At 48.6% G+C, this 16,452-nt stretch overlaps 1 protein-coding gene across 11 annotated transcripts in view; it reads right to left on the bottom strand.

Annotated features, from left to right (window-relative positions):
• Positions 1–16,452, bottom strand: part of LOC105494301 (double PHD fingers 3) — a 287,462-nt gene that overhangs the window by 130,393 nt on the left and 140,617 nt on the right. For all 11 annotated transcript variants that reach the window (XM_011762612.2, XM_071099914.1, XM_011762608.3 and 8 more), the window contains one exon: positions 14,809–14,916. In XM_011762612.2, the coding sequence (XP_011760914.1) occupies positions 14,809–14,916 (108 nt within the window). The remainder of the gene's footprint in view (positions 1–14,808; positions 14,917–16,452) is intronic.

The raw sequence follows: 16,452 nt of genomic DNA, 5'->3' as shown, positions 1-16,452 counted from the left end.
GGGGCCACAGAAGATAACACATGTGAAGTGTCTGGCACAGGTAGAATGCTCAATAAGTGTCAGCTCCCTTCTTTCCACCTCCTACAGTTTCCCTCTCCTTGTGCTTTTCAGCAAAAAACCCTCACCTTTCTGACACTCTAAGACCACCAGACATGGTGAGTGAGGCACAGCTAACCCCTCCACGGGCATGAACCCAGCGGGGATGGAAACAGATGGAATCTGAGGCAGGTAAGAGGATGGAAGAGGCTGAGAATGAGACGCAGCTGGAAAGCAGAGACACTGGTGCTGCTCCAAGTCCAGGGTGGCCATTGCTCCCGCAGCTTCGGGGGAAAAAAATAATGGCAGAGCCACAATGGAAGATAATCTACTTTATCCCTTCATTTGACAAGTAATTATCAAGCACCTACTATGTATCGACTCTGTTCTAGGTGCTGGGACAATGACTCTGAAGAAAAGAGACAAAAATCCCAGCCCTCATAGAATTTATATTCTAGCAGGAGAGAAACAATGCATGAAGCAAACAAGTGAAACCTTCAGTGTGACAGATGGTAATCGGTGCTTTGGAGGAAAAACAGAGCCAAGGAGGAGAAGTTGGAGTGTCAGGGTGATGGGAGGGGGTTGCACTTTTAAATGTGGCCAGGAAAGTGCAAGCCTGAAGGAAGAGAGGGAGGGGGCTTCGCTGACATCCAGGCAAAGACGTTCCAGGCGAAGGAGCCTTCAGTGCAAAAGCTCTGAAGCCGGCCCATCTGCCTGGAGCAGGGTGAGCCAGGGGGATGATAGGAGACCAGCTTGGGGAGCTACAGGGACACTGAAGGCCATGTAGGCACCTGCAAGAATGTTGGTGTCCACCCAAGTGCAATGGCAAGGCGCTGGAGGTGTTGAGCAAAGCATGATATAATGATGCCTACATGTTAACAGAATCACTCTGAGAATAAGTGAAGGGTGTCGGAGCAGATGTGGGGTGACCAGTGAGGAGTTACTGCAAAATGTTTTGAGCCTCTTAATGAGTCTGGTGCTTGAGGAGGGAGCTATGCACAATATGGACAGAGCTCTGTCCTCATGGTACTTACACTGTGGTTCTCAGATGTGTCCTGGGGGCAGTAGGCACTGGGGAGCAGTCCCCTGAGCAGGGGGCTTCCCCACCAGTGAACCAGGATGGAGGCCAAGTAGGGAGGCTGGTGTCAGTGCAAAGGGGGCAAAGGTGTGAAGCCATACCAGGGTGAGCCCATGGAGGAATGGTTCTTCAAGAAGAAAGTGGACCAGCCTAGCCCAAGGGCAGGGAAAAACATCCAGCCACATGGGCCTGGCCTGGCATACCACGGTTTAACAGGTGTAGTAAATGCAGAGAGGAGGCCTTCCGAGTTCATCTCTGTGCCCTGGGCCATGGGTGCCTCAGGGCTGAGTTCTGGGACATAGGAGTGAGGTCCCACAGCCAAGTTCTAGGTCATCTATAGACAGGGAGCTTTTAAAAGGCTTTAAGACAGAGCTGGGCATGGTGGCACATGCCTGAATTCCCAGCTACTCAGGAGGCGGGGGCAGGAGGAGGATCACTTGAACCCAGGAGTTCAAATATAGCCTGAGGAACACAGCAAGGCTCGTCTCTAAAAATAAATAAATAAAATAAAATGAATAGACTCTAAGGCAGAATGAGTTGCCATTCTGGGCCAGATGGCACACACTTTTCCAGCGAGGCAGCGAGCTATCTGCAGCACATTCATTGTCGGTGCTGGGGACGGGCACTGTGTTGCAGAGACCCACCCGGCAGTGCAGTGTGGAGGTGGCATCACAGTGCCTCCTCACACTTGCCAAGTCCTCCACCCTCCATCCCACACCCTCTCAGAATAACCCTGCAAAACCACCGTGACCTACATCTCACAGATGAAGGACTGGGGTAGGAGTGGTTAGGAAATTGTCCAACATCACAAAGCCAGTGGGTGGAGGGATGAACCTAGGCCTTGTGATCCCTGTTTGGTGCCTCTCCTCCAGCAGAACAAGGATATTTGGACAGGGATGACCCCTACAACCCAGAACCAAAGAGGCAAGATGGCAACACTTGGGTCCCCCGGCCAGGCTGGGAACCGCAAGGGAAGCCAAGGTCAGCGGCCCCAGCCCTCTCCTCCCCGGCAGAGCCTCCCTCATCTGTGCAGCGGAGATGATGAGAGCTAGGTCATGTTCTCCAAGGTTGAGATCAAACACCAGATATGTCTCTTCCCCTCATCCCTTTAGAAATCTTTACTGCCCGTGGACCATGTGCCAAGCCTCATGCCAGGGGCTAGGGATACAGATGAAAAAACGATAGGCCCTTGTCATCCAGGTGTCCACCTCCCAGCGGGCAGAGGTACAGGTGAGGTGCCCACCTCCCAGCGGGCAGAGGTACAGGTGAGGTGCCCACCTCCCAGCGGGCAGAGGTACAGGTGAGGTGCCCACCTCCCAGCGGGCAGAGGTACAGGTGAGGTGCCCACCTCCCAGTGGGCAGAGGTACAGGTGAGGTGCCCACCTCCCAGTGGGCAGAGGTACAGGTGAGCAGGCAATGGCATAACTGGGTGATCCCTCCAACTCACAACCCATGCTCTACACGTAGCTCTGGCAGGTCCCACAGCAAAATATGACCATGGACACTTGGCAGCAGCCGTGCCACTGCCCTGCCCACTGCCTGCTGCCGGCCCACCTCCTTGGCCAGCCCAAGCTCCCGGAGCCCTGCAGAATACCAGCAGAGCTGGGGAACATGGGCAGAGCCAAGGACATCCAGACTTCGTCCCCCAGTCCCTGCTCCTTTCCTGAGACTGACAGGAAGGCAAAAGAAGCAGATCACTTCCAGCACATAATAGACACAGCCTGAGTGGGGGCTGCATGCCCTGCCCTCCTCGCTCCAGCTCCCCTTCTCATGAGGCCAACCAGAGCTGATGAAGCTGCCGGTGCAGGCCTCCAGATGGATGGCTGCAGGCTCTGACACTGCAGGAAAGAGATAAATGACTGGTCATTTCCCCCTGATGCACTTGAAGGCATCCATTCTCCCAGCCGTACCAAGCTCAGGCAACCCCCCCTGCCCAGAGACAGATAAGCACTGACAGATGGGGGTGGGAGCCGGGGCGTCCTTCCCCTTCGGAAGGACACAGCCAGACTCCTCTGCAGGCCGGGAGAAGGTCGCATTGTCCATTGGCTCACACCTGGCTCGAGGCTCCACGGGTCCCTTCCTCCATCTCCCCCCTCTTGCCCACCCCCGCCTGGCTCATCCATCTGAAGAGCACACGGCAGAGGGGGAAGGCTGGGGGCAGAAGGAGCCGCTGACAGGCTCATCAATCTCAGGTTACATGCTTGGCACCTCGGCGTTCCTTAAGTTGTTCCGGGACTGGGAGGGTGTCGGAGGAGCCAGGGGCACTGTCTTGAGGAGAAGAGAAATCGCACTGAACATCAGAGAGCAAATGGTGGAGAAGCCTGGAGACTATTAAAATGTGGGCCATGTACAGAAGCAGTAGGGAACTAATTAAGATGCAGGATTTTCAAAAGCTGGGGAAGTTGGCCGCAGCCTGCTCCCATCTGTAGAGTTCTGGCAGTTCGGCGCAGCAGGGACAGCACCCTGGGCGGGTGAAGCAGGCCTCACCACCCCTGCTCGAGCAGGCGAGACTCAAACCCTCCATCTGGATAACCCCTTTGCGGGATACTCCTCTGCAGGCCCCTATGCCTTGCTTGTTGGCCAGTCTATGTCCCTCTCTGCTTTGGGTCACCTAAAGCCACTGCTGTCTTCAGGGAGCCTGCCCTCTTGTTTGAGTTTCCCCCAACAACATGTGATGGGGCGATCATCCTGGTCATTCATCCCCAGTCATTGAAGGACTGCCAAAAACAGAAAAAACACAAGAGAAAGAACCCTATCCCTGGCTGCCCTCCCTCCCATCACCCTCGGAATTCGGCAAGGGTGGCAAAGAGCCAGGCTGCTCCCCGAGTGTCCTGGAGCAGAAGGGATCGACAAGGCCTCAGGTGCATTCCAGGTGCGGGAGGAGCGGCAACTCTAAAGCCCTTTTCATCTGCGGGTCCAGGATAAGCGAGTGTGTCGGGCCTTGAAGCAACATGGCACCAGCTCCAGCAGGCTCCCCGCAGGGCTCTGTCCTTGGCATCACCACGATCCCCTGGGAAATTAGCTTCCTAATTCTGTGCCGCAGTTTCCCAACCTCTAAAATGAAGATAATATCTGTCCTAGACCATGGGGACCGAAGGTCTGGGGTTGAAAGATGCTAAATTGATGTAAGCAGACTATCTGGGCATTTACTCCAAGGGGACACAAGTAAAAGTTTGTTCCCAGCCTTTGTCTTTTCTTCATTCAAAAAAAAAAGAAAAAGAAAGAAAGTGAAGTTAAAGGCCTCTTTTTTAATCAGCTGGCTTTTGCCCAACATCTGCTGTGCTCCCAGGTCTTCTGGTGGATATTTACTCTCCACCTTTCTCTTCTGCCAGCTCCACTCCCCCTTCACAAGGACAGAGCCCTTTTCTTGGGGAGATGGTCCGGGGGAGGCCCCTTGGTGGCACCAGGCCCCTGCCCAAGTCTTCGTGTTGTAGAATTGTGATGTCTACATCATGAAACACCTTGCGTTTGCCTCTGTGGCCAAGTGAAAGCTGCAGAGAACACTGAACTCAATTGTCAGTCAGTGGGGAGAAATAATGTTGTGTGTGTTGTCCTTCAGACGCCCAGGCAAGTAGGAGGTTGCAAGATGTTTATTTAAGACCGACTGGAGGGGCGACGTTTGCCGTGAGAAACACATAGGTCCAGGGACACCGAGAACACTTTCAAATTCCAAAGAGCTCTTCCCAGGTCTCAGGCCCTTCCTACCCCATGCAGACAGATTTTTATTTTCAGCAAATAGTAAAGAAACAGGGCTGGGCATGGTGGCTGATGCCTGTAATCCCAGCACTTTGGGAGGCTGAGGCGGGTGGATCATGAGGTCAGGAGATCGAGACTACGGTGAAACTCTGTCTCTACTAAAAATACAAAAAATTAGCTGGGCATGGTGGCGGGCACCTGTAGTCCCAGCTTCTCGGGAGGCTGAGGCAGGAGAATGGCATGAACTCAGGAGGCAGAGCTTGCAATGAGCCGAGATCATGCCACTGCCCTCCGGCTTGGGTGACAGAGTGAGACTCATCTCAAAAAACAAAAAACAAAAAACAAAACAAAAAAAAAAAAACAAAAAAAAAACACAACAACAACAAAAGAAACAGAAGTGGGATAGTGCATTTACCACACTGGAGGGGTGAGGACAGCAGGACAGGGGAGTCACTCCAGGAGGGAATAACTTCACCCAGGAACAAATGACTCGATGTCAGCCAAGACCCAGCTCCCCACTTTTTTTGAGACAGGGTCTCCCTCTGTCACCCAGGCTGGAGAGCAGTGGTGCAATCACAGCTCACTGCAATCTCAACCTCGTGGACTTCATTGATCCTCCTACCTCAGTCTCCCTAGTAGTGCCACCCTACCAGTGCCCACTACACCTGGCTGATTTTTCTATTTTTTGTAGAGATGGGGTCTTGGCATGTCACCCAGGCCCAACTCCGCACTTTCCAGCCTGGAATGTCCACTCCTTCCACATGAGCAAAGTGCTTCAGGGGACTGAATCAGAAAAGGATGGTTCTGTGGCCCTGTCCTCAGATCTTCTCCAACAGCCCTCAAGATTCTTGAACATGCACCCCCCTCTCTTTGCCCTGACCTGGTTTCCTGACAGAGCTCCGCAGACCTGAGGTCAACGACAACTCTGACCCTCGTTACCCCTGGACTTTGTTGCTGAAACCTGCCCATCACTGCTGGACTCAGGCAGGGACAGAAAGGAATACAGGAGGGACAAACTGAGTGTTGGCATAAATTTTTTGTGACATCTCCTCACTGTCCATAGGACTCTGATGTGGAAGGAAATTCATGCCTTGAGACAATTCTGCTCCAGGCCAGTGGCCCCTCAGTCTCTCAAAGAGCAGGCAGACTGTTCTCCCTCTTCCCCGAGGAGATGAGGACATGTCAGGGTATACTGATGGTGGAACCCGGGCGGGCTTCAAGAGTCCTAGGCATAACTAGATTCCTGGAGCATCTTCTATCAAAAGGAGCTCAGGGAGCTCACACAGGAGGCTGGGAGGGAAGAAGAGGAAAGGACAGGCATCCTTAGGGGCTGGGTGGTGGAAGGGCACCAAGGGTGGAGGGGTGGGTTGGTTTGGGGTTTGGTTTCTTACAACATAACCTCAGCCTTCCAGTTTCCATAAATTTAAAGAGATGCAGCTCAGAATGGGCAAATTATCACTCTTCAGCAAGTTTTGCCCAGAGGATTATATACAATGTTGTACCATTTGCTTTTTGTTGTGTATTTTGTTTTTATGCCACTTAGCAATATATCTTTAACATCTTTCCATTTTTTTCTACTCATTATTTTAAAGGACAAAATAATACTCCATTCATAGAATATACAAGTACTATATATTTAACTAACCCCCTATCAATGAATCTTCTGGAAGTTTTCATTCTTTGTTGTTATTACAAACCATGCCACAATAAAAAATATATATCCAATATATATTATATGCATATATTTATTTATAGAATAAGTTCCTAGCAATAGAATGTCTGGGTCAAAGAGCATGTGTGTTTTAAATACCGGTAGGTACTATTCATTGTACTTCAAAAGGTCATACCAATTCCGTTGCAATGTGTAAAAGAGAGCCTCTCCCTCCATCTCCACCTCTGTTCCCTTCACCTGCTCCCCTCTCCTTGGGAAGGTCAGCCTCAGTCCACCCAGCAAATGGTCCTCACCTCCTAGGAATTTGCAGCAAATTCTCAAGAGACTCTGGCCAGTGACTCTATCCTGAGTCACACACAAAGTATCAGCCAAAAAACTGAGCTCTCCTTGAGCCCAAATCAAGTGGAATAAAAATAAGAGATAGTCATTATAAAATACTGCCCAAGTTAGCCCTGTTAGCCCTCCTGAGGGAGGACCTACCCCCAAAAAGGGAGGAGTCCTCTCAAGTGGAAACTGCATTTTATGAATGATGAGGGCAGAGCCTCTGGAAGTTGGGCAGGTGGTACCCTCAAAGGGACCCCCAGCAGGGGCACAGAAGAGGGGCTGAGATCTAGCTCGTGCTCTACTAACCCACCAGAAAGGGCATCATACATTTTGTAAACATCCACCCCCCAGGGGGCACCACCCTCCACTTTTACACAAACAAACCATATGGGCTAGCCGAGGCCCTGGATGAAGTCACTCTTCTGAAATTTTGGCCTCCGCAAAAAATTGAAATGCAAACTTGCGTCACCTCTGGGAAGACAGTGGGTACATTTCTTTGACTGCTCTGTTTCTCATTCTCTAGATGGGCCCTGGCTGCTTGGAGGTACCAGGCTGAGGCTCGTAACCACTGACTCCAGGGCACTCCGACATCCTCTTCATTCACCACCCACAGCTGCAGGCTGGCGTGGTGGTACATTCTGGGAGCCAGGCGCAGCCCCGGCTGTTCAGACTCAGAATAGGATTTGGAAATGACAAGCATCTGGCCTAGGGTTTGTGGGGGTTGTTTTTGTGTTTTTAGTAGGCCTAGTAGTAGGTCTGTTTACCCAAAGAGGGGAACAAGTTCCTCTGAGAAGGTGCTCTGCCATGTGACTCATTCCAGCCCCGGCTGTTCATTGCTTCTCAGCATCTGGGGACTGGTGTGGAGGAGTAAGCCTGCCTTGGGGGAACCCAACTTTTCCCCTGAGGGCCGATCATCACAAAGGCTGGCACCTGTCTCTGCAGATGGGGCCCTTCCCCAGGACCCTGCCCATCCCTGGGGTGAACTTTCACCACTGGAAATCTGGTCTAGCCACTTCTGCCTCATGCTTGGGCAGAGGCTGAAGAAGCCTCTCAAATGATCACAGATACAAGACACCATGTGCAGGTGGGGACTTGGCTACAGCAAACTGCTAGTCCTAGGTTCTTCCTTTCCCTTCCCCTTGCATGTCACGGCAGGCCCGATAACAGGGCATGGCCAAAGCCAGCTGTGAACTCAGCTGCTCCACGTTCGTCCACAGGCCGGGCATAAACACTGGCAGGCCAGTGTGCCCAAAGTAAATGTCTTTAGGCAGAAGGCACAAATACTCGAGAAATAGCTGCCTGCCTCAGTCCCACCAACATGGGCTTCTCAGATACATGAGCAGCACAGAAAATTCTCCTTGGCTCTGTCCACAGCCTGATTTCCCTCACCTCTAAAATGGGCTCACAACCCTCTTACCTCTTCCTTCCCTCTCTACCTCCCAGGGCTATGGTAGGGACCAAGGAGCTGACATGAAAGAAAATGCTGTATGAACTACAGCGTGCTCTTCAGACTCTGGTTATGATGATGATGATTAACCAGAGTGTCCTATCTCCTGGGTGGCAGCGATTGGTGTTGGGGGGAAATAACCCCAGCCAGCTAATCTGTCCTTCCTAGGCCTCCTCTGCCACAGTTGTTGAGGGGGACTGCCTTTCTTTTGGGTATGGTATGTGCTGAGACTGGAGCTGCTGGCAGCCCCCTCACTTGCCCTATGAGGAGAAGAGAGTGTTAGAGGTACACAGAGACTGGCTGGGTGTGGTGGCTGATCCCTGTAATCCCAGCACTTTGGGAGGCCCAAGGCAGGAGGATCACTTGAGGCCAGGAGTTTGCAACCAGGCTGGGCAACATAGTGAGACACCCATCTCTATTAAAAAAAAAAATTTAGCTGGGTGATATGGTTTGGTTCTGTGTCCCCACCCAAATCTCATCTTGCAGCTTCCATAATTACCACGTGTTGTGGGAGGGACCCAGTGGGAGATGCTCACATCATGGGGGCGGGTCTTTCCCGTGCTGTTCTCATGATAGTGAATGGGTCTCATGAGGTCTGATGGTTTTAAACACAAGAATTTCTCTGTGCAAGCTCTCTCTTTGCCTGCTGCCATCCATGTAAGATGTGGATTGCTCCTCTTTGCCTTCCACCATGATTGTGAGGCCTTCCCAGCCACATGGAACTGTAAGTCCAATAAACCCCTTTCTTTTGTAAATTACCCAGTCTCAGGTATGTGTTTATCAGCCGCGTGAAAACAGACTAATGCAGTAAATTGATACCAGTAGAGTGGGGCATTGCTGAAAAGATACCCAAAAATATGGAAGTAACTTTGCAACTGGGTAACAGGCAGAGGTTGGAAAAGTTTGGAGGACTCAGAAGAAGACAGGAAAATGTGGGAAAGTTTGGAACTTCCTAGAGACTTGTTGAATGGCTTTGCCCCAAATGCTGATAGTCATATGGACAATAAAGTCCAGGTTAAGGTGGTCTCAGATGGAGATGAGAAACTTGTCGGGAATTAGAGCAAGGGTGACTCTTGTTGTGTGTTACCAAAGAGACTGGGGGCATTTTGCCCCTGCCCTAGAGATTCGTGGAATGTTGAATTTGAGAGAGATGATTAGGGTATCTGGTGGAAAAAATTTCTAAGCAGCAAAGCATTCAAGAGGTGACTTGGGTGCTATTAAAGGCATTCAGTTTTATAAGGGAAGCAGAGCATAAAAGTATGGAAAATTTGCAGCCTAACAATGCAAAAAAAAAAAAAAATCCATCTTCTGAGGAGAAATTCAAGCTGGCTACAGAAATTTGCACAAGTAACAAGAAGCCCAATATTAATCCCCAAGACAATGAGGAAAATGTCTCCAGGGCATGTCAGAGGTCTTCACAGCAGCCTCTCCCATCACAGGCCCGGAGCTTTAGGAGGAAGAAATGGTTTTGTGGGCTGGACTCAGGGTCCTTCTGCTATGTGCAGCCTAGGGACTTGGTGCCCTGTGTCCCCGCTGCTCCGGCTGTGGCTGAAAGGGGCCAATGCAGAGCTCAGGCTGTGGCTTCAGAGGGTGCAAGCCTCAAGCCTTGACAGCTTCCATGTGGTGTTGAGCCTGTGAGTACACAGAAGTCAAGAACTGAAGTTTGGAAACCTCTGCCTAGATTTCAGAAGATGTATGGAAATGCCTGGATGCCCAGGCAGAAGTTTTCTGTAGGGGTGGGGTCCTCATGGAGAACCTCTTCTAGGGCAGTGTGAAAGGGAAATGTCGGGTGGGAGCCCCCACACAGAGTCCCTACTGGGGCATCACTGAGTGGAGCTGTGAGAAGAGGGCCACCATCCTCCAGATCCCAGAATGGTAGATCCACTGACAGCTTGCACCTTGCACCTGGAAAAGTCACAGACACTCAACGCCAGCCCATGAAAGCAGCCAGGAGAAAGGCTATACCCTGCAAAGCCACAGGGGCAGAGTTGTCCAAGATCATGGGAACTCAACTCTTGCACCAGCATGACCTGGATGTGAGATATGGAGTAAAAGGAGATCATTTTGGAGTTTTAAGATTTGACTGTCATGCTGGATTTCAAACTTGAATGGGACCTGTAGCCCCTTTGTTTTGGCCAATTTCTCCCACTTGGAATGGCTGTATTTATCTAGTGCCTGTACCCCCATTGTATCTAGGAAGTAACTAACTTGCTTCTGATTTTACAGGTTCATAGATGGAAGGACTTGCCTTGTCTCGGATGAGACTTTGGACTGTGGACTTCTGAGTTAATGCTGAAATGAGTTCAGACTTTGGGAGACTGTTAGGAAGGCATGATTGGTTTTGAAATGTGAAGATATGAGATTTGGGAGGGTCCAGGGTGGAATGATATGGCTTGGCTCTGTGTCCCCATGCATATCTCATCTCATAGCTCCCCTAACTCCCACAATGTGGGAAGAACCCAGTGGGAGATAACTGAATCATGGAGGTGGGTCTTTCCCATGCTGTTCTCATTCTAGTGAATGGGTCTCACGAGATCTGATGGTTTTAAAAACAAGAGTTTCTCTGCACAAGCTCTCTCTTTGCCTGCTGCCATCTGGGGAAGTTGAGGCTGCAGTGAGCTGTGATTGTGCCACTGCAGCTGGGGTGACAGAGTGAGATCCTGTTGAAAGCAAGAAAGAAAAAGAAAGAAAGCAAGAAAGAAGCAAGGAAGGGAAGGGAAGGGAAGGAGGGAGGGAGGAAGGAAGGAAGAGAGAAAGAAGGAAAGAAGGAAAGAAAGAAGGAAGGAAGGAAGGAAGGAAGGAAGGAAGGAAGGAAGGAAAGAAAGAAAGAAAGAAAGAAAGAAAGAAAGAAAGAAAGAAAGAAAGAAAGAAAGAAAGAAAGAAAGAAAGAAGGAAGGAAGGAAGGAAGGAAGGAAGGAAGGAAGGAAGGAAGGAAGGAAGGAAGGAAGGAAGGAAGGAAGGAAGAAAGGAAGAAAGGAAGAAAGGAAGAAAGAGAAAGAAAAAGAAAGGGAGGGAAGGAAGGAAGGAAGGAAGGAAGGAAGGAAGGAAGAAAGGAAGGAAGGAAGGAAGGGAAAGAAAAGAAAGAAAAGAAAGAAAAGAAAGAAAAGAAAAGAAAAGAAAAGAAAGAAAGAAAGAAAGAAAGAAAGAAAGAAAGAAAGAAAGAAAGAAAGAAAGAAAGAAAGAGACATGTAGCCCTCACTACTCTCACTATGTTTGAGCACCTGGATGCAGCTATGCCTGAAGCAAGACAAACCTGGGGATTTACTGGTACATGAGCCAACTTCCCTTTTTCTGCTTAAAATTGCTTGACTTGAACTTCCAATGTTTATGACTAAAGGAATTTCAACTATCTCTTGGTTATTTTAATAATTTATATATTAGTTTTATAATCATAAAATAAAGTTTTTAAGAGAAGAAGCCTTGCTAAAGTTTAAGTTAGTATACCTATCAATAGTATGAGGAAGCAGAAAAAGCATTGAACAGTGAAATCAGGCAACCTAGATTTTCTGCTGGACCCACACAAATTGCTGTGTGACTTTGAACAAGTTTATTAAACTGTCTAGACTCTAATAAAATAAGGAATCGGAGTTAGTGATATCTAAGGTATTGTGTAGTGCTAAACGTCTTTGCTTCTATAAAAGGAGACCTAATTAGTCTGATAAAAATTGTTCTTAACCAAGACTTTTACAGAAATGTTAAGAATAAAGACTAATAATTTAAAACGTGTCAAGCACTTATAATAAAACCCTTTAAATTGACAACTTACATGTGAGACATCCTCATATACACGCAAAATATTCATTGCATCACTGGTTAAATTGGAAAATTTAGAAACAAAAATTGAGAACAGCCAGTTAAACAAATTGTGGTACATTCATACGATGGAATATTATGTAATTACAGAAAAGAAATGAAGAAACTCTTTACATTTTGCTGTGGACAATATCTAAGACACATTTTTAATTGAAAAGTGCAAAACCCAAAGTGGTTGTGCTGTGTAAAAAGAGGAGGGAAAGCTAGATAGATTTAATTCCTGGTGCATGCATGAATTATCTCTTGAAGGAATCTAAAAAAAAAAAAAACTGCTACTATTGATTACCTTTGGAGAGACTGGGTCTTATTTTTCATGATACAGTATATCCTTTTATCTTTTGAATGTCAAAATATGTAACTGCCAGGCACAGTAGCTCCTGCCTGTAATCTTAGCATTCTGGGAGACCGAGGCAGGAGGATTATCTGAAGCCAGGAGTTTAAGACTAGCCTGAGTAGCAGAGTGAGACCTTGTCTCTACAGAAAAGACAAAATTAGCCAGACATGGTGGCATGCACTTGTAGTCCCCACATACTGAGGAGGCTAAGGTGGAAGGAGCGCTTGAGCTCAGGAGTTGGAGGCTCTAGTGAGCTCTTTGGAGCCACTGCACACCAGACTGGGCAACAGAGTGTGACCCTATCCTCTAAACAAAAATAAAAACATAAAATAAAATAAAAACTGTACATGTAACTGTATTACCTACTCAAAGTCAAATAAATTTTAAAAGTTTTTAATTTAAAAATTACTTAAGACTTTTTTCGTGCTTATGGTCATGCCAGGGTGACTTGTAGTCTAGCTACCTATAAGTCTTCGAGACCAGCATTTCTCACACTTCATCATGCATTCTGGGGATGCACTCCAGGAGATCATGATAAAATGCAAGTTCTGATGCAGCAGGTCGGGAGCGAGGACCATGCTTCTGCACGTCTGACAAGCCCCAGGTGATGCTGCCGCTGCTGGTCAGGACCGCACTTTGAATGTAGGTCTAGAACCACACTGATCAATACGGTCACCACTAGTCACATGTGTCTACTGAGTGCTTGAACTGTGGCTAGTCCAAAAAGAGATGTGGGGATGTGTAAAATACACAACGGAATTCAAAAAGAGTACCAAAAAAGATCATAAACGATCTCATAATTTTTATATTGATGACATGCTGAAATGATGTTTTTGATATGTTGAGTTAAATGGAATATATGATTGAAATTCATTTCCCTGTTTCTTTTTCCTTTTTTTAATGTAACTAGTAGACAAAGTAAAACGACACATGTGGCTTGCATTATATTTCTATTGCATCGTGCTGGTCTAGGAGACCCTGATGATCTCCTACAACCTGCAACAAGGCGGGGGTTGGGACAACCTCGGTCATCACCCTGGAGTATTTGCAAGGGTCTGTAAATTGGTATAAGGACCCTAGAGACCTGGGAGAGAGCATATTGAAGAATCTGGAGCCCACTCACCCCTAACAAATAAAATAAACAAATAAAACTTCTACTCAAGTGAATTGAAGTGAACAATCAAAGCAGTCGTAACCCTGGAACTGTAGGTAGAGCTTTTGCAGAGCAAAGTCAGCTTAAGGGACCAGTGTTGAAAGGAAGGAGTGAGGTACCATTGCCAGGCAGCCAGCCTTGACAGTCTGCAATGCTTTGGTGACAGTGGGAGGAAGTATGTCAACTCTATTTGCACCACTGAACAGCACTGTCCCTACCACCCTGAGTCATATCCCAGCCTGGCACCCTCAAAAACAAAGATGGCTTTAAAGCTAAGGGCCTAGGGTAATCACTTGACTTGCTGCAACACAGACACAGGTCTGAAGACAGCCACATAGTCAGAAGTGTGATATTAGATTAGCATAGGCCAGGCACGGTGGCTCATGCCTATAATCCCAACAATTTGGGAGGCCAAGTAGGTGGATCGCTTGAGGCCAAGAGTTCAAGACCGGCCTGGCCAACATGGTGAAACACTGTCTCTACTAAAAACACAAAAATTAGCTGGGAGTGGTGGTGCACACTTGTAATCCCAGCTACTTGGGAGGCTGAGGCAGGAGAATCACTTGAACTCGGGAGGCGGACGTTGCAGTGAGCGGAGATCACACAACTGCACTCCAGCCTGGGCAACAAAGCTAGACTCCGTCTCAATAATGTATATATATTAGATCAGTATAAACATAACCCCACCAATTCCTTCTGTGTGGCCACAAAGCAATCTGCGTCACTCGGGTAAATTTTAAACTCAAACTCTTCCATCCGCATCCAAAGTAAGTGCAATTTTTAGTGAACTGACCCCTTTTTGTGTAAGATGCTCCAAAGCTCATACAGGGTAAGGGGTAGAGGGTCCACAGTGTACTCTCTTCTCCTCAGAAATATACAAACTGAGCCAAGATTTCTTTACTTGAGGCCACAAGAAAGGTATCACATGACCCGAAAGAGCTGCACAGCCTTCAGTTCTGTCGGGAAAGTCATCCTGGAACTGGTCCCATGCTGCTCCTGCTTGCTTGCTTTCCTCCCCTGGGGTGGCAAAGGGAAGGCACGAGACACCCAGAGGGGAGAAAAGCTCGGGTGTACGCGTGGTCATGTTTCTACTCAGCAGGCACAGAGGTGCACCCTTGAGCACAATGTGGGCATGTTCCCTCTCCCGGAAAACTTAGCTCTATGGACAAAGGAGTAAACCAACCTTGTCCTGGGCCCAGCCCAGTCCTCCCACCTTTCCCACCACGGACCCAACCAAGCTCCAGAGCGCACTGACCAGGTTTTATCTCCAGCAGCCGCAGCTTTGGATCTTCAGGTGGGTGCAATCGTCTCTTCTTGCGCCAGCAGCGGGCAGGGTATGTATACAGTTGGCCCGGGGCAAGGCCTGTGGACAGAGACAATGTAAAGATTAAAGGCTCCAGGCTGGAAGGGGCCTTGGAAACGACCCTAACTAACCCTGTCATTCACAAGGAGAGGGAGCTGAAGCCCAGAGAGAAGTGACTTGTCAACATCACGAAGCTGATTGCTGGCAGTGGCAAGGCTGAATCTAGGTCATCTGACCCCAGGACCCTGGCTCTGTCAGCTCCACCATGCTGTTCAGCAAGCACATGCCAACAAGAGCCATTGCCTTCACCAAACCCAATTCTGCTCTCCTGCCTGGAGAGATCACCAACTGAACCTTCAGACAAGAGGGACCTTTGCAATGTCTCCAAAGCAGTGGATCTCTATCCACCGCCCCTCCATCCGGATCCAGGTTAAGCAGGTTTCCTTCAAAATGGAGCAGTAGTCAGTTGGCCTACCGTATGGACAGCCTGGATTGAGAAGCATCGCAAAGAGACAGAACCAAAAACACTAGATCTACTCAGAGGCATCTCCCACCTCCGGCTGCTGGCAGCTCACTGCAGGCAAATGGAGCCTTGTGTAGCCCCCATGAGAACATAAGCCCACTGTGGTGACCAGGCCACATGACCTGCAGAGCCCGCATACCTCTATATCCCACCCTATGTGCCTGGCCTTACAAAAAAAAAAAAAACAGGCAGGAGGCCAGGGGCTGGGCTCACATGCCACACCGTGTGTGTGAGTGGCCTTTGACACCATGCTGCATGCCAAGCACCATGAGGAGCCTTCCTGCTCACCAGACAACAACTCTGTGGCTCCGGTGGAACCACAGAGTTCCACCGGAGGAACAGGGGCTTCTCCATGCTAGGCCACAGACTATTCCCAGGGAAATGGGGTGGGGAGGAGGCTGAGGGGTGAAAAGGCAGGTATTTGAGACTGGCTAGGTAATTTTCAGACTGGCTAGGTGATTTGCAGTCTTGAAGAGAGTGTCTAATAATCCCCATAATAAACCAGCAAGCCAACCAACCCCCAATAGGAAGAAAAGCCTAATGAGGACAAGGACTTTTCTGTCTTGTTCTTGTCAGAAATCCCAGAATCAGAACTGTGCCCGACACAGAGCGGAACCAAACTAAATACTCATTGAATTAATGAACGAATATGTTGCAGCTTCCCTTTAAAGTCACAACTCTGTCTTCTGCAGGTAAATGTGGCACATGACAGCTGCTGGATGCAGGCGGCCTACCACAAAAGTGTCACTGCACACACCTAGGACCATGGGCTCAGGAAACATCAGCACCTGATTTCCATCTGCTGTCTTCCATTTCAGGGCCCTTAAAAGTTAAGAAGGGAAACTGGCTTCATTCTTCACCTTTGCAGAGAAAATCTATGTAACTTTCATTGCTATATACTCATTCATTCATTTTCATTTTTACCAGTCAACTCTACCCATTTATCGGGATGGGTCTAAGACAGAGTCAATTATCCCAGCATTAAAGGAACGAAAATATTCAGGTCTCTTTATGTTTAATCACACAGCTGCTCCACAGGTTGCAAGATTGCGAGCAAGTTGGAGATTCTGACC

The sequence above is a fragment of the Macaca nemestrina genome, chromosome 7 (genome assembly GCF_043159975.1).
Source record: "Macaca nemestrina isolate mMacNem1 chromosome 7, mMacNem.hap1, whole genome shotgun sequence".
Lineage (NCBI taxonomy): Eukaryota > Metazoa > Chordata > Mammalia > Primates > Cercopithecidae > Macaca > Macaca nemestrina.
Note: the sequence above shows the minus strand (reverse complement) of the source record. Positions and strands in the feature narration are given on the sequence as shown.